Genomic DNA, 24,628 nt, shown 5'->3' with positions numbered 1-24,628 from the left:
AGTTGCAATTGGGGAGGTGAATTGTGATATAATACACAGATGAATGAATTATATATAGTGGTCCTTACAAAAATCTGTTATAAAAACTTGTACATCGACCATTAGTACGTTGTGAAGTCACAGAGACAGCAGCAAGTAACAACAAAGGCACATATGATCAAAAACAAAAACCAATTGCCAGATAGGACTTGCCTCTAGCAACCTCTGATAAGCCACCGCCTTTTTTTTCTTTTTAAACACTCAGTTAGTATCTTACATCAAGAGTTAGTATCTTACATCAAGGAAACATCTTCATATGATGGTGAAACCATATACATACTTTATACAGTGCCGATTTCACAATACAAGTAGGTTAGGTATATGCTTGAGGCCCCCTAACTACTTGGCCCCCCAAAATTTTAACATATTAGACTAGAAGTATGATGAGTTTAATATAGGGCTCTTTTTATCTAACAAAAAGAATCACTTTTTTTATTTCGAAGAACAAGATTCGTTTTAAACATATACACTTTTTTTTGGAAATTTAAGTTACATTCCTTGAAATTCAAAGGGACATTCAAATTTATTTTTTAAAAAAAAAAGATATATTCAACATTTATTATTTTTAATTTTTCATCTCTTGTTTTATGTAATCTTTTAGCTCAACTCATCGCTCTTGTTGTTGTGCACCATTTGGTCCACTATCCACCACGCCATCACCAACCCGAAATTGACTTGTTTATATTAATCTCTTAAACTTACGTATGTTTTATTGTTTATTTGAATCTGAACTTTTATTTGATTGGTGCTGCAAGTATTATAGAACAACACTTTTTATTTTAGTTAGTTAGGCCCTCAAAATTAATCTTGTTTAAAACTCCCAAAAAGCTTAAGCCGACACTGACCCTCGACTACGGGATGTAAACTATGCATGAGAGAAAAACCTCAAGGGCATGTCAGTCTGATAAGTTGAACCCGTGACCGAAAGTAAAACCGAGGATTTATCACGTGTACTGAGTATAATGAACAGGGTATTAGCTTATCTTGGTTCCCGCAAAAACTATATGACTTTTTTCCGTATAGTGCCATTTGTCATGTAAATTATTGATTTCTATAAATTATATATGTGAGGTCTAATCCACATCCAACTAATTGAATTTTTTTAAGCTAGTTTTTTAAGAGCATAAATCATTTTCTATATATATATATACAAGGTCTAAGTGATATACAAGGTCTACTTCACTTATTTAATTTGTATTACAAGTATTATTATATTAATTTATTAGGTAATGATCAATCCTCCTAATTTGTTAACCTAAAAGTCTTTTTAATCGATAGGATTGTGACATGTGAAAAATCAGGGGTGAAATTAAGAAAGAGAATTAATGGATTTCATGTGTTAAAAAGTAGATATATTAAAAAGATTTTTAAGAGGATTGGTTAGAAGAATTTATCATTTTCCTAATTTATTACATCATTTGCACCTGGTAACTGGTAAGTAGTGTGGTAACACTAACTTTTGACTTTTGAGTCAGCACTAGAATATATCATCCATGTCCATATCATGACCATATGACATACATTCAATTCACTGCACGCATCGTACTGTTGTACAGTACAAATGGTTTCTAGAATCCGTATACGCTATTCTCCTAACGGTTTCTAGCTTTTTCTGTTTGTGAGTCAATTAAGTCCTTTTCTCATATACAAAAATTAAAAAATTGATCGTCCGTTGCATCCATAGTATCAACGGGGTTAAAACAAGTTTATGGTATATACGATTAACATTTATATGCCCTTTCTTCGGCAATCCAAAGCCGCTGGTAGGTGAAGCCGGCTACTTATTACTATGAGCCTTGTCGTATGCATTAACTGAAATTTACAAACTTTAAGGGTGCGTTTAGTTGGGGAAAACACCCCTTGTTTTCTATTTTCGTTTTCTAATAAAACATGAAAAACAAAAAACATATTCAAATCATAGCATTTCTCTTTCCGAGTAATGCTAGAGCCATAAACTAATAACAAATAAACTTTTACAAACTCATGTCTAACCAATCAAATCAAGGGAGAAAATAGAGAAAAAGAAAATAACTTAACATATAATTGGTCCACCTAATTTGCCAAATCATTTTGTAAACATTTGTTTGTATTTAGTTTGTATACATACCATTTCTCTTTCCAAAAATGTCTTCCATGAAAAATAGAAAACACAGTTTTCTACTTTTCAATGGAAAATTAGAAAACATTTGTTTATCGTTTTCTACTTTTCATTTTCTAAATTTTGAAAACCTCAAATTGTTTTTCAATTTCTAGTTTTCAATGCGTTTTTAAAATTTTTATTTGTTTTTTAAAAATAGAAAACTCTTTTTATATTTTAGAAAATTAGAAATAGAAAACTGAAGACATTTTCTACAACTAAACGCTCCCTAATTTTTTTTTCCAATTTGATTTGCACTATGATTTTTTGGGAAACCATACATATCACTCATTTTGCTAATACAATTCTAGTATGATATAAATATAAGCCGCATAGTAAAACAAATTTCATAAATTAAGAGCATGTGTTAACTTGATATTTTGGTTCAAAAAGAGGCCAGGCCGGGGCCATGGCGATCAGCATATAAAAGCTTAGAGTTCATATGATAAAAAAGAATAATGTGACGAGTATTAATGAGAGATTGGCTTATTATGTATCTTACTATGAATAATGTGGGTGTGTGGGGTGTGAGATTGGGGAAAGAGGAGGTCATTATGCTACAATCTTGTCTCAAGCCTGGACAGACATTGATTGATTTTTGGCAATACTATATATATATGATCATGGGATTAATTCATCTTCCCATGCAATATCCTATCCCCATAGTAACTTTCATATATTTATATTATATTATATTTTATTTGATAAAATAATTTCACTTTTGATTTTTAACATTAAACTTCAAATTTCAATATTGATTTTAAGTCTCAACAATGTACACATTCAATTGCATGATTTACTAGACATCATAGCCACATTACATCAATAATTTCCACTACTCACTGGCGTCAACAACACCATCACCAATCTCCGCTGCTACCACCACCCATCACCGCCATTACATCACCGCCACCATCGTGACCTCCATCACCGTCGTAACGCGCAGGTACCGTATATATATATAGAAAAAGGTTTATATGAGAACTATTTGAATTGAAAAAACCATGAGAATTTTTATATTTTAACTTGGTGTTCATATGTGAATGGTATATATGTGAACATATTTGTTCAAATATGAACTATCAAGTTATATTTATAATTATCAATGTTCAAATGTGAACAGTTCTTACATTAGTCTTACCCCCTATGACTTATCACCCTCTATGACCTATCACTCCCACCAGCTACCCATTATTAATATCCTTAAGGGCGAAACCCGTACCGTACCTTACATGTATAACTCACTAACTCGAGTTATATATTATTTTTTTTATGCATTGGGTTAATTAAAAAGTGAAAGAAAAAAGTGAAAAAAAAACCCTAAAAAATAAAATAAAAAACGGACATTCTCTCCTTAAGAACCTTCACTCTGGATAAATATATATATATATATATATATATATATATATAGGGAAAAGTTAAATTAGAGACTCCTTATTTTAAGGACTATTAAGAACACTTCTCAATCATTCATTTTTCACCATCTCTGACCACCACCACCACCATCATCTCCGACCACTACCATGATCCTCTGGCAACGGCGACTACCACCACCATGACTTACACATGTGTAAGTTATACAACCACCATCACCACCACCACCACCATCTCCTACCACCACCATGTTCCTTCGGCGACGGCGACCACTGCCACCATGACTTACTACATGTGTGTAAATTACAACTTATACATGTGTAAGTTACATGTCACTAATGGTCCCTAATTTAACTCACCCCTATAGATATATAGGGGTCAAGTGAGAACAAGTGATCAAGTGAGAACCAAAACAAAGATGATAACTTACATATATATAGTTCATGAGTGAAGGGATCAAGTGAGAACCAACATATATGGTGAGAACCGTGATAACCATTGAAAAATCATCTCTAAGGGCTTTGCCCTTAGAATTAAGGGCTACCCCCGCACCGTAACAACCGTCACCATCTCTTGAATCGCCGCTCATCAAATCCATACCATTCTCATATGCGTCCGGTGACAACTCCTTTAGAACGGACGAGGGTAACGCCTGTACCGTATCCATACGTTTTCTTAACACATAACCCATATGATTTTTTTGTAAACATATTTTATTTATTATTTTTCTTGGAATGGATTTTTGTTAAAAGAAAATAAAAAACAAAAAAAAAGTTTAAAAAAAATGAAAATTAAAAAAATAAAAAATCACACAAAAAATAAGAAAGAAGAAGGGAAATTAGTGGTTCTCACGGTTCTCTCTATATTTGTGGTTCTCACGTTAACCATACCCTAGTGCATGATATATATATATGTGTGTGTGCGCGCGCGCGCGCGCCTGATCGAGATCGATAGAGCTACTAAATAACACATACATTTACGAATTAAGCAATAGCAGGCTAGCAGCATACCAAACACATTTGTTATCTATAAGCATAGAGGTTCTAGCTATAAGAACATAGTTGTTTAATTTCCGGATAGTTTAAGTGAACATGTACAACAAAATTTATTTTGTTTAAGAAAAGCAAACCAAGTTCAATACTTGATAGATAGAATTAATTAGTTTACTAATTGTATGTTTTAAAACTGTTCCATCATTTGTAAGGGACCGTATAGCTAGAACGACCTCTATGCTTATAAATGGAAAAAGAGACATAATTCACGCATTCGAGCAAGATTGCCTTTCTTCGCTATGTAAATAGAGGGCCGGAGGAAGAAGTGCCAGAACCTCAACAAAAGAATTAAGGTGATAGAGTCTTACAGGAGACATACCTGCTTGGTATCCTTCCATTTTTTAATTTTTTATTTTTAGTTTAAGTGATTCTTTTAAAGAAACGTTAAAAAAAAATATAACCAAAATTAATATAGCAAAAATCGAAAACCCAAATTGACAGAAAACTAACGAACCCAAACTAACAAATTAAATTTGATCACTTAATAAAACCGAACCGTACAAATCTCTACCTATAATAAGAAAAACTAAAGATATGTATGGTGATCATGTGAATGAATGTCTATCACAATGATGTACATGTGTGGCCACGAATTTATATTATCAAATTGTTTTTCATTATTAGAACTCTTGTGACCGTACCCCATGAGTAGTCATGAGACCGTTTTTGGGGTTCAGCATTTCTGCAGAAAGATTTGTCAATGTCGTGTGGCTTATATTCAACTTCAAGCAACTTCCCTTCCATTGGTTGATATATAATGATCATACTAGATAGCTAATATGTGTTTTTTTTTTCTAAGTAAGTTAAGGTACTACCCAAATTGACTTGTTCAGTAAAATTTGAAGGTCAAAATGTCAAATTAACATTCATATATATAGCTGCATCTTTCGTTTTTGTTCGGATTGTTTATTGACACTCTTTGTGTACGTGCTCTAAAATTTGTGTACTCCACGACTACATTATATCCCACTTAACCAAATTAAACATATAGTTTATCACCTCATCCATATATATATAATTCATGTGAGAACCATTCCATAAATAGTTATAATTTAGAGGTTAGTTCTCAAACTTCTTTTAATTCAAATAGTTTTCATATAAACTTTTCCTTATATATAGTTGTACGATGTACGATGTACGGTACAACTATATATATATATATATAATACTAGTCCTAATACCCGTACGATGTACGGTAGCTATATAGATTGTATCATAAAAAAATTTGAATATGTCACATACATGATTCGTGAGTATGAATTTTTTTTTTAAAGTAAATCAATAATCAAAGGTAATTATAATAGGCAGTAATATATATATGTTTAGTTAGAGTGTTAGAATTTACTTTAATTTTTTACAATCACATCAAAATCAGAACTTATAAGCATAACTAAATAATATAAGTAATAAGAGATGAAGAAGTGAAAAATAAAAACAAATTTTATTAATGAAGGTAAAATTTAGAGTTTAATTCTAAGTCTAATAAGGAAATTAAATTTATGTACAATTAAAAAAACTAATTTATAAAATAAATAAATTTAAAGGAGTTTTAAAAACATGTTAGTTTATTAGTGGATATTTATTAATTTAATTTAATACTCCTAATAAATATTAATGTAGAGTTAGTGTGCCTTAAAATTAATAACACGTGAACGGCATATACATATGCAGCAACTAGCTAGCAAGGCAAAAAAATCTCCTTTTAAATAGAGTTGAATAAGCGGCCATTTAGGTTCCATTTTCTTGCCAATAGCTAGACATATATAGTAGTTTGCTTTCTTCCACTTTTTCCTTGGTGTTTAATTTGTTTGTGTGTTTGATCGTATATCAATTAAATTAATTAATTACACATCCATATGATGACTCCAATCTTCTTTAATTCATCATCTTCTACCGATCACACTTATTCACCATATCATCACCCAATGGGTAGTGATGATCACCTTGCTGGCAATAATAGTCACCAATTCATGAACCCTAATTATTCTCAAGCCTTGTCGTCGTCGTCTATGAATTCACTAGCTGCCACCCATTTATTTTTAAACTCAGCGGTGGTTGAAGATGATGATCAAAGTAGTGGGACATTTGATCATAGAGAAATAGAGCCTCCACCTCATCATCATCAACAGCTACAAGCAGTAAGTCTATCTAATTAACTCGATAATCAATATATACGAGCTAGCTAGCTAGTATGTGTGTGTTTTTAAGTCTAATTAACCTCGCTCCACAAAAAGAGTAATTATGATCGCAACAAGTGTAATATTGATGGATCAAATTTGAAGTTTTAAAAGCAAGCTAGGTAGGTATGTAGCTAGCGAGTCATATAACCGTACGTTCTTAAAATATATGCAAATTAACATTCTAGCTATTATATATATATGATCACTTATTCTTGGATCATATGAAAATAATCAATTTTTGATATATATATTTCATGTCTATATATATATATGTTAGGGTGATGATAACTTTGGATCACAAGCTAATTACAACGACAAAGATAACTCAATTGATGATCATCAGAGCAATATTGATATGACGATGAACAGTGATCAACATCAAATGATCAAGTGGCCGATGATGTCTTCCAAGATGCGAGTGATGCTAAAAATGAAGAGATCTGATCCCCTGAATTATATAAAATTCTATACTTCTTCGGCTACTAATTATAAATTAGAAACACCCAAACAACCACATGTAGTAGTAGATCGTCAGAAGAAGAAGGACTACTCACCAGCAACCTCCTGCAGCTATCCAATAGTTATGGAAGAAACTGATAATAATTCATCAACCATTAATACTACTACTGCTACTGCTACTTCTTCAAACAACAACAACAATAATAGTAGTAGTAATAATATTCCAATGATCAGGGTTTGCTCCGATTGTAACACCTCCAAGACTCCTCTATGGCGAAGTGGACCTCAAGGACCCAAGGTAAGTTTTATATATAGAGAAGACTCTAGATATATACAAATTATGATCCATCGATGCTAGAAGTAGTTATATAAACTTGGCATAATAGTATACAAAAAGTTAAAAAATCGTCAAGTTATGTGTATGTTACAATAACTACGTACTTTGGGTCTAGCTAGTAGTTCAAGCCATTATTCCCTTAATTAATTAGTACGTAGTTGCGTTATATAACTTATGTTTTTTATCTTTGTTTTAATGTATATATAGTCACTTTGCAATGCTTGTGGAATCCGACAAAGGAAGGCAAGAAGAGCATTAGCAATCGCGGCGGAAAATAATGGCAATAATAATATTCTAGCAGCTTCAGCATCAGGTGATCAATCAATGGTAATGGCACCATTAAATAAGGCCACAAAATCTCATCCATCTAAACATTTCATCATCAAAAAACCAAGTAGTTATACTACTACTAATAATAATAATAATGGGCAAGTAATTACAAAGTTCAAGAAAAAGCAATACGTCTCCAAGACCACCATGGTCACTACTACTAGAATAACTCCACCATCGTCACCATCACCGTTACCATCGTCATCTCTGGCTCCAAATCCAAAGAAGAATGGTGTGGAGGATTTCCTAGTAAGTTTGAGTAACAAGTACTTGACGACGACATTTAATAATAATAATTGCCAAGTCTTCCCACAGGATGAGAAAGAAGCCGCAATCCTACTAATGGCCATCTCTTGTGGCTATGCTAGCTAGCTAGCTTAATTTATAATAAAAATATCTTATCAATATAGTTTAATTATATTTTTCTTTTCTTATAATATGCAAGTGATAATCATCAGTTATAGTAGTGTGATTCAAAATTTATATGTTTGGAAGGAATAATTACCTTCAAATTTTCAATTTCATTAGATAATTAGTTATTAGTGATATATACATGAAGGCTAAATGATGTGTGTGGCCGGTGAGTTGGAGTATTTTGTATAAGTTAATTTATACTATATGTATGCTGACTAACATATATATATGTTGATCATAACCAAAAGTTGTGACAATAATATAATATAATGGAGCTATAACTCATGTTCCTTCAAAGCTAGCTATTCCATAAATAATAAAGTTTAAAATTTTTGTTAATTACTTTTTGTATATTTTTGTATTCGGTTGATCAATGTAAAAACACAATCTATATATGTATAAATAATATAGGGATATAGTAGACCAGTCATGATTCAGAAAAAGATAATCAAGACATATACGAGTAGTATATATATATTAGTCCACCATCTATCTATACTATATTATAAAACAAATTTTTCCTAGATTTTCAACATTAAACTTGAAATTTTCAATATTGATTTTAAGTACTTTCTCAAAATACCCCTCCTATCTATTCTATATTTATCTAAAATAACTATAATACTCTTTCTCTCTCCTCAAATCTCAACCAATCATCTTTTTTTTCTCTCCTCTATAAAATCATTTATTCCTCCAATTTATTCAAAATCTTTTATCTCAAAAACCGTACATCGATAAATTATAAAACTTGTATGGGTGTTCTTAAAATTCCATGCTCTTTCATTAGAGATGTCATTCGATATACTTTCGACAAATTTTTAAATCCGAGGGCGGAGCCCGTACGGTTAAGGCATTTGACTATCATACTCTATGACATATCAACTCCTATAACCTATCATACTCTATGACCTAGGTATCACCCCACCATCTCACCGCCGCAACGCGCGGATACTTGCACTCGTGTATATATATAAGTATGATTCGATGAAACAGAAAAGCTGGCCGATCGAAACACTATACTATACTAAACATTTGTAGGTGTATAATTATTTCTTGATTCGACCAGCTATCCTTTAATTAATCAGATATATATGCATGTGTTGCAGAATTAATATATAGAGACAGCTTCGATACAGAGAGAGAGAGAGAAAAAACGTTTCTGTTGCAGATCGAAAAGTGTGTGTGTCTGTATATGGTTCATCACGAGAAGCCATGCAGCTAACTATGGCCATCAGATGTACTTTTTTCAACTTGCAAGCTACATGTCGGTATTTGGCGGCTGCTAGCTGCTCACTGCATTATGCTTCCATTTACCCTAGATTATTATGTATACTAAATTAATTAATTAATTAATAGTTACTCGCGGTCTCACGCATTGCGGCAATAACTCTTAAAAAACGGTTAAGTCGAGATACCACGTTGATGAACCAATTAATTAGTTAATTTTATACACTTTATTTTACGCAATTTTGAAAAAAAGTGCATAAAATTTAATTTGTTGAATCGTTCGCACTTATAAATGAGTACAACGTGTATATTTACATCAATAAGTGCGTACAAATTTAAAAGTTTCACATTTAAAAGTGTGAGGAAAAATGTTCACACTAATAAGTTTGTACAATTTTTATACTTTTACCGGCATCATATGGCTTATACGGAGTGGGTCGATAGGTATCTAATTGTGGTACCAGGGCTAGGGTTCCCCCGTTACCCTTTTTTTTTTTACTTTATGCACTTATAAGTGTAAAGACCATTTTTTTCACGCACTCGTGTAGAACAAGAAATGATTTTGCACTTGTATGTATGCCACGGTCTTTGTCATTCATAATCTACTATGTCCATTGGGAGAACTCAATCCATTACTGTTGGTGGTCATATCATATGCTTAAAACCATCCTCCATATTTTATGTGATTAGAATTTTGTTACATATGTACGTCAGCATAATCATAAACCATTATATATAACTGATATATTAGCCTAATTATAGTCGTATAGAAAAAAAAAACAAGGTAACGAGAAACCTTCACGCTGATATCACAATTGGATATCTATGGACTCATCTGTATGAGTCGTATGATGACAGTTACATTATACGAGTAATAATCATATTTGTAATTTGTTGACTTATATCTTTTACATAACCTTTTGTATGATTTGGATTATCATTTATTTCTAATGAATTAATCTATACTATTAATTTATTATTTATTAATTTATAAAAAATTATTTTTATTATCCCTTTTACATGAGTTCCAAATACAAATCAACGTCATCACCATCATTACATTAATTACGTGGATACCTTTATGTATTCTTTAATTTTTTCCATCAACTCTTTGTCTCTAGTCTTTTATTTTGGCATTTCTCGTGTGCAACATCACCACTCCACATGATATCATTATTTTACGACATCGATTATTTGCTGGTTTTATTTAGCTCTATAATAGCTTGTGATAGCTCTATAAAAATTCCATCTCATATAAGATTTAAGACTTGGAAATTTTGTATAGTGATATAGAATTATAGATTATGGGCTTATGGCCTTGGCGTGATAGAGCTCAAAACAGTGGCTAGCCAGCCATTGTACGTAACTCCTATTTTTTGTTGGCACTACTCAGTACTCACTAACTCTTGTCAACTCTATCGTAGTGGGCCGAGAATAAATAACCCAAAAAGGACAATCTCTGAGTTTTGACTGGGTCTATATAAGGAAGTGTTTAAGCCCTTTAAGATGGGTGAATCGTGATTCGTGAGTGTAGGTAGTTTTTGTTTGTGTTTATGGTTATCTTTCTATGATCGAATAAATTTCGAACCTACTACTTCAATTCGTTTATCATTATATTTCCCGATGACACAATTCTTCTATAAACGTGAGGTACTCTATTCTCAAGAAATGTAGCTTAGTCGTTGGTTTTTAAATGGAAAAGCTTTTTGGAATCGGATATAACATAGTTTTCTATGCATGGTTGAATCCTTTTAAACGTGAGGTATTCATCCTCCGTCAAAATCATCCCCTTTTACCTATTGTAAACCAACGTTGTTGTATCTTGATGGTGGTAGGGATGACATGGACGAATCTTTATTGTTAACGATGATGGGGTGATCATAACACAATCCGATTTGGAGATTAGGGTTTGTCACCATCAAAAAGTGAAAGATGGAAAAATGATTGTTATTATCATTAACACCATACATTGAGTGAACAAAATAGAGAGGTTTTTACATCAATTTAACACTTTCGTAGGTCACTACATTACATAACCATTCACTCATAGTTGGTTACACTCCGGTGCCTTAATCCCTATTCATTTTTACGTCCAACGTGGCATTACCGGTTACAAGTAGGATGTTACCTGGTATGATACATTAAAAGAACAAAAATGAAAGGTACTTACATCACATAGCCAATTTGAAAGATAACTATATTACATAACCATTGAGTCATAGTTGGTTACACTCTGGTGTCATAATCTTAAAAAAAAAAAAAAAAAACACCATCAAAACGTCCAAGGTCTCTCTTTTTCCCTTTACCTTCTTTTCCTTTTTTTTTTCCAAAGTATATTAACTAGATAAACGAATAGTTACTAAACCTCGTTAGTTTACATTAAAACATTAAATAAAATTAAGTAAACATCATATGCAATATATAATTCCCGTAAAGATCCAAATATATTTGGTAATCAATTCTAATGCATAAATTAATCAATCACTAATATTATAATATAATATTATAATAATAATTTTCCGTATATTTCTTTCGACTTTTGTTTCCATATTTTCATGCTTAAGTTGATTTTAAGCTTCTCATATATTAAAAAAAAATAGAGAATTAATAAGAATGGATTATTAGCAAAGGAGGGAATTAAAGGTGTCAAGTGTATCCCAACCTCCTCTTTTAATTATATTATAGATAGATTATTACACTTTAGATTTGGTTATTTTTTACTTCATAAGACCTAACAAAATAACATATAACTTTTAAAAACTACTTTAAAGTTTATATTTATTTTTTGGAGGCTCACGTTTTCACACTTTTCAACCTTCTTTTAGTCAAATACTACACATATTTACTCTCTCAATTATATATATAAATTATATATATTAGGTACATAGTAGTAAAAAATTTCATAAAACATGTACACCTTTCATATAAGACCAAGTTTTACGAAAAAAAATAATACAAAATCAATTGTATAAATATTCATTTTAAACACCCATTGCTCGTCTTCATGTTGCCATGACTCTTTCGTGACACCTAGCTGTCAGTGGTATCACTGGATGAGACACGAGTGACATTTTCGTAAGTAACATTCACGATATATTCCACTTATTTTATATCTCGAACAATCATTGTTTTTGAACGATACCGATTTATTGATTTATCTTGAAAAATCTTAATTGAATGGTTAAGTTGATTGATCTAACAAGAGAAACTGATGCTACTCGTATGGAGTTCCAAACAAGATTTATTACAGTAATATTTTACTTATTCATTTTATTTTATTCAATATATTTATTTTATAGTTTTGGTACATTCTGGTTCACACAAAATTTTCTCTCTTACTCTCACTTGTTCATCAGAAATTTCTAACACACAAACAAAAACGCTCTTCATCAAACTTACTCGCTTATGTTACTTCCATGGAGTTTGATTAACTAACACTCGCACACTATTTATATATCATTATATACAAAATATATCCACATCATCTATCCTATCTATATCTATATCTATTGTATCTGTGTGTTCAATGGCGGCTTTTGTTCGGTTGTTATCATTTAATTCATCTTTGTTATCACCGTCATTAAAATCTCTTCAACAAAATCAACTACTTTCTAAAAATAACAGCAAAAGGGAATTATTAGTTGCTGCTGATTCTTGTTTATCTTCTGATTTCATCGTCAATTCTCGATTTGGCTTAAACCCCAGAAAGCAATTGTCCCAATTCAAGGTAAATTTTTGTATAAATCTTGTTATTTTTTCCATAAAGTTAGGGTTTTTATTTGTGGGTTTTTAGTAAAAGTCAAAACCCATGTGTTGATTTCGGATGCCCTTGTTTATTTAGAAAAAAGTTTTAATCTTGACTTATGTTTCTTGAGTTCATGGATTGTTTTGGTGAAAACTTTCATATTTGGCTTTGATTTTAGTGAAATTATGGACAATTTTATATGAATTCTTCATTTGGGAACTGGGTTTGGTTTTGAAGTTATTGTCATGATGCTTAGAAATCTTATCCTTAAGTTTGTGTTGTGGGCGAGAAATTAGGTTTTACTTAGTTTGTATTTTGGTAATGGTCATGAACAGAAGTTCGAATTTTTACTTTAGGAACCATTATTTCCCATATTGTTGCTTAGGTTATAGTTGTACTTAGGCGAACGTGTTTTGTCAATCTAGATAAAACAATGTACCTAGTTTTGATTATAGGTGTTGAGTAATTAATGGATAAGCATTATATGGTATTTCCACCAACAAGCAAAGTTATGCTTAATGTAATGATTTTAATGAACTTAGTGGTATAATTTGTAGTGATAATATAAGCTTATGTGACCGTATACTTCATGTTCGAGTTCACTAGCAACATAGCATGGCTATGATTATTCATTTCAACATGGATGGGCTCATGGGCAATGTGTTGAAGGATCCCCACTCATTCATTTCCTGTTTAGTTTCTTTATTGATTCCTCATGCAGCCCCAACTACCAGTTTGTGATAGAAACATAGTTCTATTCTTGTATATTCTCATAAAGTTGACAACATTTCTTATCCCTTAGTTTGTGCTCTTAGTGTTTAGGATGCATTTAGTTTTAAACTTTTAATTTTGGGTTTGACCATACGTAATGTTTTGTTGAAATCATTGGTTATTATTAGATTTAGGAGAAGTTATTTTTGTAGATTTAGCTAAAGTTATGTGCTTAAAGTTTGAATTGTAGGTGTTTGAGTAATAAAGGGCTTTTAGCTTAGAAAGTACCTCAACTTGTCACGTTTTACTTTATTGAGGTCCAAACAAAAATCTATCCTATCTAGGGGGAAAAAACCGGCTAAACCACCTTTGTTGGGTCTACCATCAGGTAGCCGGTCATTTTTAATTTCGAAATGCACTTTCTTTTTAATTAATGCCCAGTCATTTCCACGTGTACGCCTGAACCCCACTTAATACCTATAACACTACTGTATTATTTATTTATATATCTATATTTATATTTATTTATATCCATATACATATAAACACCTGCATAATCCACAAATCAAAACTAAAAATCAAGATAACAAATGAACTTATCATTCATATCAGATTTCCCATATTGTATAGTATACACACATTTCTCACGGAAGGAAATCGATATTTTTCACAAATCGTTGTGCACAAATCTCGACTTATATACGAGTAATATATATATATATAAATTGTTGTGCCTACATATATACAAAGTCTCTGTGTTGTTGAATTAGAAATTGCTTCCAAATATTATCACCTATTCGACGAGGAGCCTGGTGACATGAGGTTGGCGCTGGCGTGAAGCATCAGTGATGGTCGTTGGAGCAATAGATACAGTGGTTGTATCTATATCTTACTTGAGTACGACGCATCGATACCTACGAGACGCAACAGCAGCAAATGGATGGCTGGATCTAATGATCGAATTAGCATATTGATCTACAAAAACTCTAACCCTCCCTTTCGGCTCTTTTCCTGATCTCCGATGTGTGGTTTCGACATCGGAGATTTATGTGTATTAGGAGAGCGATGATTATATAGTACTATAGATACAGATTAGATGATATAGATATAGATTTATGTGTTATAGAAAAAGATTCGATATAGATATAGAAGAAACATGTTAGTGAAATGATGATGATGATGGGATGAAGTTTTATATATAAAAATCTGTTAGTGAGATTAATGGTATGTGAATCTTTGAAGTTTGTTGATCTGGATTGTTTTTGTAGTAGTTGAAATACTAGTTGCCAAGATGATTTTAATGTTAGGGCATGCTTGGTTAAGGGCATTAAAGGATAAATAATGGGATTGATTATAATTAACGGTGCTTGGTTTGTTATTACCTAATTAATCATTAACCACTAGTGGGTAATACACCATTACTCTCTAAATTGGGAGTATTGGACTAGGTAATCAGTTTATTAAACCAATTTCTTACTTCTCCTAAATTTACTCACCTTTCAACCGTAAAGTTCCTTTACTCTCTTAAAATATTTTTTTTTTTATTTGAAACTGCTTTTTGTTAATATTCTTTTAGCCGTAATCATTTTTTTCTATTTTTTTCACTTCAATTGTTTAGTAACTTGAGTAAATTTATATTTTCGTTTACAATAGGTTCATATATATAACACTATAATAAAACAATAATGATATTATAATATATAAACTACTAATATACATACTACGCATATCATTATTATTATTATTATTTATAATATGTTAGTATTACAGTACTATTATTAATATTGTACCAAGCAGTATCAATTAGAAATGAGTTATCCATTATATTCCTCAGTATTTTCATTGTCTTTCCCTTTCTCATTACTTACTTTTAACCAAGCACCCCCTTAGTTTATTACGTGTATTATGATCTGGATTGATTAAGTGGGGTCCTATTGACACATGGCTGCCAAGTAAGTGTTTACCTGTTACATGTCATGTCTCAGCCGGTCAATTCCCAATATAGGTGGTTTAGCCGGTTTTTTCCCCCTAGATAGGACAGATTTTTGTTTGGACCTCAATAAAGTAAAACGTGACAAGTTGAGGTACTTTTCAAGCTAAAAGCCCAGTAATAAATGAAAAACTATGAGTTTCTTTTGCATGTGAATGACATTATTTATGATACTAATCTTATTTATGCTTGGATTAAGGGTCTTCATGAATTTGGGGTTTATGTTATGGTGATAATATAACCTTACATGACCAAAATGGGAATGATGATTCATTTCAACATGGAAGGATGATTTTTGTGCTAAAGATTCTTCACTCATGCATCTCTCATTAAGCTTTATCATTTCCATTTTTAGCCAGCCTCTCTAGCAAGTGATATGAACATAGCTCCTGTCCTTATATAATGTCATGCTCTTGAAGTCATTTCTTAGTTCAAAAGGAAACATAGAAAGCATGTATCGGAATTATGTCGAGGATGCATACATTGATGTTGTTTTTACTTTTTGCTAGGCAGGATACATTGATATTGTTATGTTAAATGTGAACGATAGTCAATTCATATTCCATTTCTTTTTGCTTGTTTTGATGCCTGTTTTAGACACAAGCAACAATCACCGAAACAGAACAGCCAAAATGGTGGGAGAAAAATGGAGGACCAAATATGATTGATATTCATTCGACACAAGAGTTTTTGAATGCCTTAGGCAGTGCTGGAGATAAATTAGTCATAGTTGAATTCTATGGAACATGGTGTGCTTCTTGCCGTGCTTTATTCCCAAAGGTGAAGTTCCCATGTACTTATGTTGCTATTAACGCTTGTGTATCTCATATTCATGTGATCAAATCTTCACTTTGATGGTTTGACTTTTGACATCAGCCTTATTAACTCATGACTTCAAATTTACAGTGATTTTGCGAGTTCCTGAGAGAACTTTGATATCTATGAATTATGATAAACATGAAAGAGGGTGTAAATTTGTAAGATTCGTGTAGCTTTTGAATTTTGGTAGTCCAAAATTTAAAAGATACGATCTCTTTGTGTATGTAACAATCTATTTTTCTTTGTCTCAAACTGATGATATCGAATTGGATTCATATGATTCTGTCGTTGAAAGAATATTTCATACATTTATACAGATAGTAAAACCTTTTTATAGAGCTGTTTGGAACTTTGGATGTGCGTTTTTAGTGCTGTTATTCCGAATTGAAGTTTCTTTATCTAATGTTCAGCTTATTACTGTTAGGAAATGATACATTTATCTCAATGAAAATCTTTATCTAACATTACCGCGTCTGAAAAGCAGAATCAATCAGTTAGTATTTTTAATGGAAACTGGGTGATAACTTGACAAACTTGTATATTCAAGTCCAAACTATGTGCCCAGTTAAATGCTGTATTTTACAATATGGGGGTATTTTGTAAAGATTTTATATAAGATCAAGTAATCATGATTCATAACTTGTATTATCCATGACATTGATTGTTATTTTTGGCTTTATAAATTTCAGCTTTGCAAGACAGCACAAGAACATCCTGAAATTTTGTTCTTGAAAGTCAACTTTGACGAGAACAAGCCAATGTGCAAGAACTTGAATGTGAAGGTCCTCCCGTATTTCCATTTTTACCGTGGATCTGATGGACAACTCGAATCTTTTTCTTGTTCACTTGCTAAAGTAAGGAAATTTTCTTGCCCTGATAGTTCATTATCATTATGAAGCTACATGACATGGTTGGTTTATTGTGGATGTGGCATTATATACAGGTTGTGTAACGGGTCAAAACTGGGTACTTTTTAGTGCATACCTAACTGGTCGGGTTGGCTTGATCCATAATCACTTTCTTTTCATTCTTTAATTCTTATAAACAACTAATATGTTCATATGATACATTAACCAACCTCATTAGAAACTGGTCTTATGTAAATACTTGCAAATTCACTATTAACAAACTACATTACGACAAGTCTTACAATAGCAAAATATAAAATTCATCATGATTTAGCAGGTCATATGTGTTTGAATATACTTTTTCAACTTTCAATCTGTTTGACATGTATTTTAAATAATTTTTATTGAGTACCCATTTGACTTGTTAGTTATAATTAATATCCAAATTGGCCCTTTAATGGGTAAATGGACTGAAATTGCTTCTGCCATCAGTAGTTATTCTACAACCCGCCAATGCTTGTGGAACCGCAGGCTCTTTTTACATTCTGTGTCATTGCTTAACATTCTACATATATTGCATTTGCAGTTTCAGAAAATTAAGGATGCAATTCAGACACACAACACTGATCGCTGCAGTATTGGACCAAACAAAGGGGTTGGAGATATAAACCTCGAAACAACATCAACTCCAAAGAACAAATAGGTGGAATCACCAACATTCTGGAAATATAAAGTCATTGATTCTATGAAATTATATAAGATGTTCATAGCTTTTTCATTACTAATTCTGTAATGTAGTAGCCCAAATTTGAGATTTGGTATTTAATATATCATTATATATGTATTCCTCGTATATATCTTTCTGTTTCAATACAATTTGAGTGAGGCATATCAGGCATCTTTATTTGTCCCATTTCTGAGGTTCTTTTGTTTAATTATTATACGAGTAATAGGCATGAGGAAACTCCAGTTGTGTTTGGATGGGGTTTTATTAAGAAAGTTTATACTAGAAAAATGAATAATATTTTGCGTTTAACATTAACAAGGTTATTGCGACTTCATTAGGTACGCACTCAGCCAGAAATCTGGGCACTCTATGGCCATCACCAGCTTGTCACTTGCCCTACATCAACAAACCAACTAGTCTTGCAATTCATTAGATACACATAAAGCCAAAATTTTGGGCACTCTATGGCCATCACTATCTTTTCACTTGCTCTACATCAACAAACCAACTTGTCTTGCAATCGCCATCGCTTGCTCAACATAAATAAGCTGGATGTATCTTGGAAGGTGTGAGGTTGCCCGAATTATATATCGTGATTTAGCCGTTATATCTTGAAAATAGAACTTTTATTAATGATCGCAGGTGGAATGGTTAGATCAAATTATGCAATGTATGAACGTCTGCACGGATATCGAATTGTAAACGTAAACTATTTATAGAGGTCTAATGAAGACGTATTCTTGCACGCCACACAACTATTCACAAATTTGTTTGACTTAAACTCAGAATCTCTTGATTGTTAGATCACAGAAAAATATACTAGGGCAAACACTCTTTAATAATTTTACATTGTATTCTAATTACTATTAACCAACACGGTACTCGTGCAATGTGTTGACGACGGTTTACTGGTAATGATGGCGACGCCTATTGATGGTGGTGGCGTTGTCAGGTGGTGTAGGTTAATATAAATGTATTGGATGTAAAAATGACAGTGGAAATAGTTTAAAAGATGTGGTTTAAGGTGTAAATTAGTTTATTTAAGGCAAATCAAGTAAATTTCGTAATCTATTCCCAAGAGGAGTGTATATTAAGGACAATCGGGTCATTTTACTAACATTTTTTCCATCTATTTCTGAAAATTAAGGGTTGGGAATTTTTATGAAGTAGCAAATAAGTAAAGATAAAGATAGTTGGTACTCGTTTAGTGCTATAGAACCCAAGACAAATATTGATGCAATCATTATGGTCTCATACGTAAAAGCACACTAAAATGTGGTTACCATAAAATCATAGTAAAAACATTCATTAAGAATGGAAGTTTTACAAGAACTCAGCAAAAAGGTGGAGTTTTTCATCTTCGCGAACTAGATGCAAACTTAAGCCTGAGTCATGATACAACGAAAAAGGCAAGATCTTTTGCCCTTTACTTGCACTTTACACACTACCCTAGCAATCTGCATTTGATAAAATATCTAACTCTTAGTAAATTAACATAAAGCATCAGGTATAAAATGCTCAAACAGGTTAAATCAGGCGAATGACGCTTGATCATGCCACAAACAGCCTTTGTTTGTATAAAATTCTATTACGTACCAGGGATTCATTACAATGTTGCAAGAGAGGATCCCGCTTCAGTGAAATAAGATGCAAGATCTACTGCCATGTCATCAAACATATTGATGAAGGGGTGTGACTGGATATCAAGAGAGAAAATAAACATGTAAGTTGGTGTCATATCTTGAATGATAATAGATTGTTTTATACTTTGTAAAAAGGTAAGTGTACCATTAGTTCATTTGCTGATGGTCTATCCTTCGGATCTTTCTGCACACTAGAATAACATATAAATATGTGTTTGTTAGGAGATGGAGATGGAGATGTGAAGCTTTAGCATATGGGTTGTGTACCAACAAAAGCTGAGGAAAGGATCTGGGCCCCAAGTGACCGTACAGGACCAACACCCATATCCTAACCAGCAGGCAGCAACTTAGGTTTAGCCCAACTAAGGCTGGGTCTCTTTAATTACTACACAGATAGGTGGCCATTTCAACCCATTTACCTATCAACACTTAGATGACTTCGATCTGCCGATTTGGGTTACATCTTTATCTCTGACAGGTTACATGGATTGAAAGGAAGGCTAAAAAAATCCTGATCTAACAGTTTAAAAATCGCCAAAAATGCATTAAAATGTATATGACTTCCTAACTTGTTTTATTCCAAAAAACCAAGTTATTAGATAATAACTTGGTTTTTCGTAGTAGTATTTGGTTTATAAAGAGCTTTTGCTTATGGTGTGACGTCCACAGCCCACCATTGAATACTTCAACTTTGTTAATATATCAAAGAAAAAAACCTTGGTTTATGAAGACATATCTTGCACTTCAACATATTTATGATATTCTAAATAAATGGGGTAGTGGACAAACACAGTTTAGCAGGCAACCCAATATACCCCAATCTGGTGTCCCATAGTAAATGATTACAGCCTTTGACTCATTACCCAAGTTGCATGAACCACCAATTTGGCCAACTCTAGTAAAGAACAAAAAATATCTATCAAGAAACTATATGTTACCATGCTTCAATAAATGAGCAGAACTGAGGAGAAAACTGCTCAGGAGATGCCCGAGGTGGCGGTTGACCAACAATGGTTTCCATAAGCTCATAAACATTAACCCATCCTTCCCCTGGTTGTGGTGGAGAGTATGGAAAGTGACCTGTCGCACATTCCAGTAAAACTAAACCTAAGCTCCATATATCACTTTTATAACCATAGTTGCCTCCAATAATTCTTTCTGGCTGAAACCATACAAAGATAAACCAATCTATCAGCTTCAGTTTTTCTAAAGAGACTCAAACATATACAAAAAATGTACAAATTATAAAATCAAACACATAGTATTTATATGGTCCCATCAATACTTCTCGTCCTTCTCACATTTTCATTTCTTAGGCCTATATATGTGGAGATGTGAATGCAGTTCCAATCTATTGATGTGTCAAGAAATGGCGATGAGCCAACAAAACAAGGTATATGCACATGTGTTCTGAAAGTGAGTGCATGATATTAAATAAGCAAAAGCACATCATTAATTGTAACTAAACGAGTTGTAGAATCAGTTGTTAAAAGAGGACATATGTTTTTGAAGATAGGTAATTTCATACTATCCTTAAATAATTGGTTTTGTTGCAGCTAGTATGCAACTGATTATCCGAAACCATCACCTTGACCCTTAAGTAATCAGAAACGGAACATGTCTATCCACATAATAAAACTGATAAATTGTTATAATAATAGTCAGTTGTAAGAAGCAAATCCAACTTGCTATAAGTAGTTACAGAGTACTCACAGACATATAATTGTACGTGCCAACAAATGTATTAGCCAGTCCAGATGTGCTTGCAAGTATCGCGCTAACACCAAAGTCAGTGATCTTGACTTCACCTCGGTGATTTATCAGCAGATTTGACGGTTTTAAGTCCCTGTGAATGATATGTTTTTCGTGATGAAGGTACCACAGACCCTTAAGCACCTGTTTGTCGTTGTGTTTCATAGGAGCAACTATAATTATATTTCTTCATTGGTAATGTTTACATTTGTGACACAAAAAAAAAACTATATATTTCCAACCTGCTTACAGATGGCTGCAAGATTAGGTTCTGGAATAGATCGAACAGTTTTCAAAAAATCAGCTAAAGATCCTCCATCCATATACTCCAAGATAATAGAGACAGCACCGTTATCGTAAAAAGATTGGTAGCAGACAACAACGTTCGTACACTGGGATGACTGGTTGATTTTAAGTTCTTGTGCAATCTGTTTGCGGGCCGATTCTTCCACATTCATTTGAATCACCTGAATATCAAATAAACACGTTAGAAGAGGACTTTCAAGTGCAGCAAGAACTTTGCAACATTTGACAGGGGGCATAGCTTTAAATGGGCGCTTCACTTTGGTAAAATGTCTAAAATACCCCTCAATGACGAAAAATTGGTGTATCATGTATTGCAGTTTTTCATGTAAGTGACTTTCTTCCAGGTCTAAAATATGAACCTTGGTCAAATTACCTTCAGAGCAAAAAACTGCCCAGTCCACTTGTGCTGCACCAAGCGAACGATTCCACCATTTCCCTTTCCAACAACTTTAACCGCATCGAAATCAGCCAAACTTAACTGATTATCCGATGGCTGAATAAGGGGTGGCTGAACAAAAAATATGCAAATGTAAATATGAAAAGAAGGAAATTGTTACACAAACAAAAGGAGAAATGATAGTCATTAGGATACATATAAATCAAAGAACACTGTAACAAGGGGCATCCTTCATTACACTTCTATTCAAAAAGCAACTACTTGGCAGTACACAGTCATGGAGGGCCCAGTAGATGTGGTCGGCTGGTCGCTCTACTACACAACTTACAGGTATTGAGGTGTTTACGAAAGGGGCTTTGGCATAGAGTATTAAGGTAACCCAGCAAAGTCCCATTATAGACTACAACTGATGTTCGAGATAATAAGATGCTCGAGAGTTTCACAATTTCTGATTATTTATAGAATTACAAAATAAATTTCTAATGATCAAATAATCATAAGCACAATTTGTCTGGAATAATTTCATTGTTATCCTACATTCACAATGTCAGCACAACTACACTCGTCTTGTTTACTTCTACATCTTAAATCACATCGACGTATTACAACTTTCCTGTAAAAATATGGTTCAACTTCAAACTGTTGAATTAAACAAGACTATCACAAAGATCACGGTCTACCAAACTAACCCAAAAACGATGTAATCTTAGAAACTAGACATAATAAGGTAACTTTAACCATTAAGAGTTTAAGACTAACTCAAATGAAAATCAAACAACGTAAGGCAAACATGCCAGGATTAAATAGATGATTGATAAGAGATTCAGTAAAAAAATACAATTCTTCAATGTGATCCTGCATCCACCTCATTGTTTGACACTATACCACTATTACACTCATCTTGTTTACTTCTACAACCAAATCATATAAACCACCTTACCAATATAACATACCGATAAATTTCACACTGCTGGATCGAACAAGGCTCTACCAAAGTTCATGCTCTATCAAACTAACCCCAAAAAGGATGTAACTTTAACAACTAGAAATTGAATACAAAGAAGCCCAGATCCAAAAAATCAAGAAACTTACAGTTTCAGATTGGCCTTGAGAAACAATTCTAACACCATCTCTATTCACTAACAAATCACCATCCATAAAAGTCCCAGATTCAGTTCTACAAAACATAAACATTCAAAACAACATAAATAATATAAAGATGCAATCTTTACAACACACCCACAAACTTTAAACACAATACAATATATAGAAAAATAAAGCAAGAAAATTACAAGAACTTGGCAAGTGAAGTTTCATCAGGAGGTGGGAGGTTTAGCTTGAGAATTGGGGCCAAATTCCCCTTCTTCATGCTGTAAAATGTTTAAATTCCACAAAAAGATTATAAAGATTGAATCTTTTTATGTGTGTGTTATTATAGTTGTTTTATAGTTGTTTTTGTATATAAAATGTGAAAAGTCTTTGGGAAGTCTTCTTTATGTAAAAGTATTTAAATTAATCAAAATCAACTACCTTTTGTGAAAAGTTTGAAAAGTCGGATTGAAATCCGCTAAAATTAAAACCCACATTGGATTGAAATCAAAAGTCAAGATTTAAAAGCCATATTTTAATTGTGACCTTTAATTTTGATCTAAAGATCAAAATATTCTCAACTTTACCTGTAGAGTTAGAAAACAATTTTAAAGGATTTTTATCCAAATACTCCTTTTTATGTGTGTGTCAATGGTGGCTCTTGTTCGGTTGTTATCAATTCATTTTTGTAAGGAATCAACAATTGGTATTTGGAAGAATGTAAGACTTTAAGGTCTTGTGAGAAAAATGTTCCTCGTAAGAAAAGGTTGTTTTTTTCAAAACTAGCTAATCAACCATCATGAGCATTTGAATAAAATTTGATTTTTTAACGATACACCACAATTACGTGTTTAACTTTTTATTATATTGCATACTATTATATTATATATTTTGAGTAAGCGATGTTAAGACTACAATTTGTTTAAAAATTATAGCATATACATCGCATTAGTTATGTTAAAAATCTAATTATAACTCAAATCTCATACCATTAACTCTCAAATGATATTGTGGTAATCAATTTTGATCTACATATTTGTTTCTCATTTCAA

At 32.4% G+C, this 24,628-nt stretch overlaps 3 protein-coding genes across 3 annotated transcripts; 2 read left to right on the top strand and 1 right to left on the bottom strand.

Annotated features, from left to right (window-relative positions):
- The first annotated feature begins 6,340 nt into the window (after positions 1 to 6,340).
- Positions 6,341 to 8,661, top strand: LOC122596047 (GATA transcription factor 21-like). Its single transcript, XM_043768551.1, has 3 exons — positions 6,341 to 6,740; positions 7,060 to 7,539; positions 7,786 to 8,661. The coding sequence occupies exons 1-3, from the start codon at positions 6,459 to 6,461 to the stop codon at positions 8,278 to 8,280; spliced, it is 1,257 nt and encodes a 418-aa protein (XP_043624486.1). The 5' UTR covers positions 6,341 to 6,458; the 3' UTR covers positions 8,281 to 8,661.
- A 4,253-nt stretch (positions 8,662 to 12,914) lies between these two features.
- Positions 12,915 to 18,575, top strand: LOC122598419 (thioredoxin-like 2, chloroplastic). The gene is made up of 4 exons (XM_043771015.1): positions 12,915 to 13,276; positions 16,593 to 16,775; positions 17,504 to 17,668; positions 18,249 to 18,575. Exons 1-4 carry the CDS (start codon positions 13,076 to 13,078, stop codon positions 18,363 to 18,365), a joined length of 666 nt encoding a protein of 221 aa, XP_043626950.1. The 5' UTR covers positions 12,915 to 13,075; the 3' UTR covers positions 18,366 to 18,575.
- A 1,045-nt stretch (positions 18,576 to 19,620) lies between these two features.
- Positions 19,621 to 23,958, bottom strand: LOC122596206 (mitogen-activated protein kinase kinase 2). The gene is made up of 9 exons (XM_043768741.1): positions 23,780 to 23,958; positions 23,580 to 23,664; positions 22,464 to 22,598; positions 22,027 to 22,251; positions 21,746 to 21,928; positions 20,971 to 21,194; positions 20,178 to 20,223; positions 19,986 to 20,085; positions 19,621 to 19,846 (listed from the first exon to the last, which is right to left on the bottom strand). The coding sequence occupies exons 1-8, from the start codon at positions 23,854 to 23,856 to the stop codon at positions 19,996 to 19,998; spliced, it is 1,065 nt and encodes a 354-aa protein (XP_043624676.1). The 5' UTR covers positions 23,857 to 23,958; the 3' UTR covers positions 19,621 to 19,846; positions 19,986 to 19,995.
- Between the last annotated feature and the right edge of the window lie 670 nt (positions 23,959 to 24,628).

The sequence above is a fragment of the Erigeron canadensis genome, chromosome 4, assembly GCF_010389155.1.
Source record: "Erigeron canadensis isolate Cc75 chromosome 4, C_canadensis_v1, whole genome shotgun sequence".
NCBI lineage: Eukaryota > Viridiplantae > Streptophyta > Magnoliopsida > Asterales > Asteraceae > Erigeron > Erigeron canadensis.
This window is presented reverse-complemented; position numbering and strand designations above follow the sequence as displayed.

Coding starts and splice junctions, on each gene's coding strand:
- LOC122596047 (XM_043768551.1), top strand. CDS start 6,459: ATGATGACTCCAATCTTCTTTAATTCATCATCTTCTACCGATCACACT. Junction 6,741..7,059: donor ATCATCAACAGCTACAAGCA/GTAAGTCTATCT, acceptor TATATATGTTAG/GGTGATGATAACTTTGGATC. Junction 7,540..7,785: donor GTGGACCTCAAGGACCCAAG/GTAAGTTTTATA, acceptor ATGTATATATAG/TCACTTTGCAATGCTTGTGG.
- LOC122598419 (XM_043771015.1), top strand. CDS start 13,076: ATGGCGGCTTTTGTTCGGTTGTTATCATTTAATTCATCTTTGTTATCA. Junction 13,277..16,592: donor AGCAATTGTCCCAATTCAAG/GTAAATTTTTGT, acceptor TGCCTGTTTTAG/ACACAAGCAACAATCACCGA. Junction 17,669..18,248: donor TTTCTTGTTCACTTGCTAAA/GTAAGGAAATTT, acceptor TTGCATTTGCAG/TTTCAGAAAATTAAGGATGC.
- LOC122596206 (XM_043768741.1), bottom strand. CDS start 23,856: ATGAAGAAGGGGAATTTGGCCCCAATTCTCAAGCTAAACCTCCCACCT. Junction 21,195..21,745: donor GCACGTACAATTATATGTCT/GTGAGTACTCTG, acceptor GTATGGTTTCAG/CCAGAAAGAATTATTGGAGG. Junction 20,086..20,177: donor CATCAGCAAATGAACTAATG/GTACACTTACCT, acceptor CTTGATATCCAG/TCACACCCCTTCATCAATAT.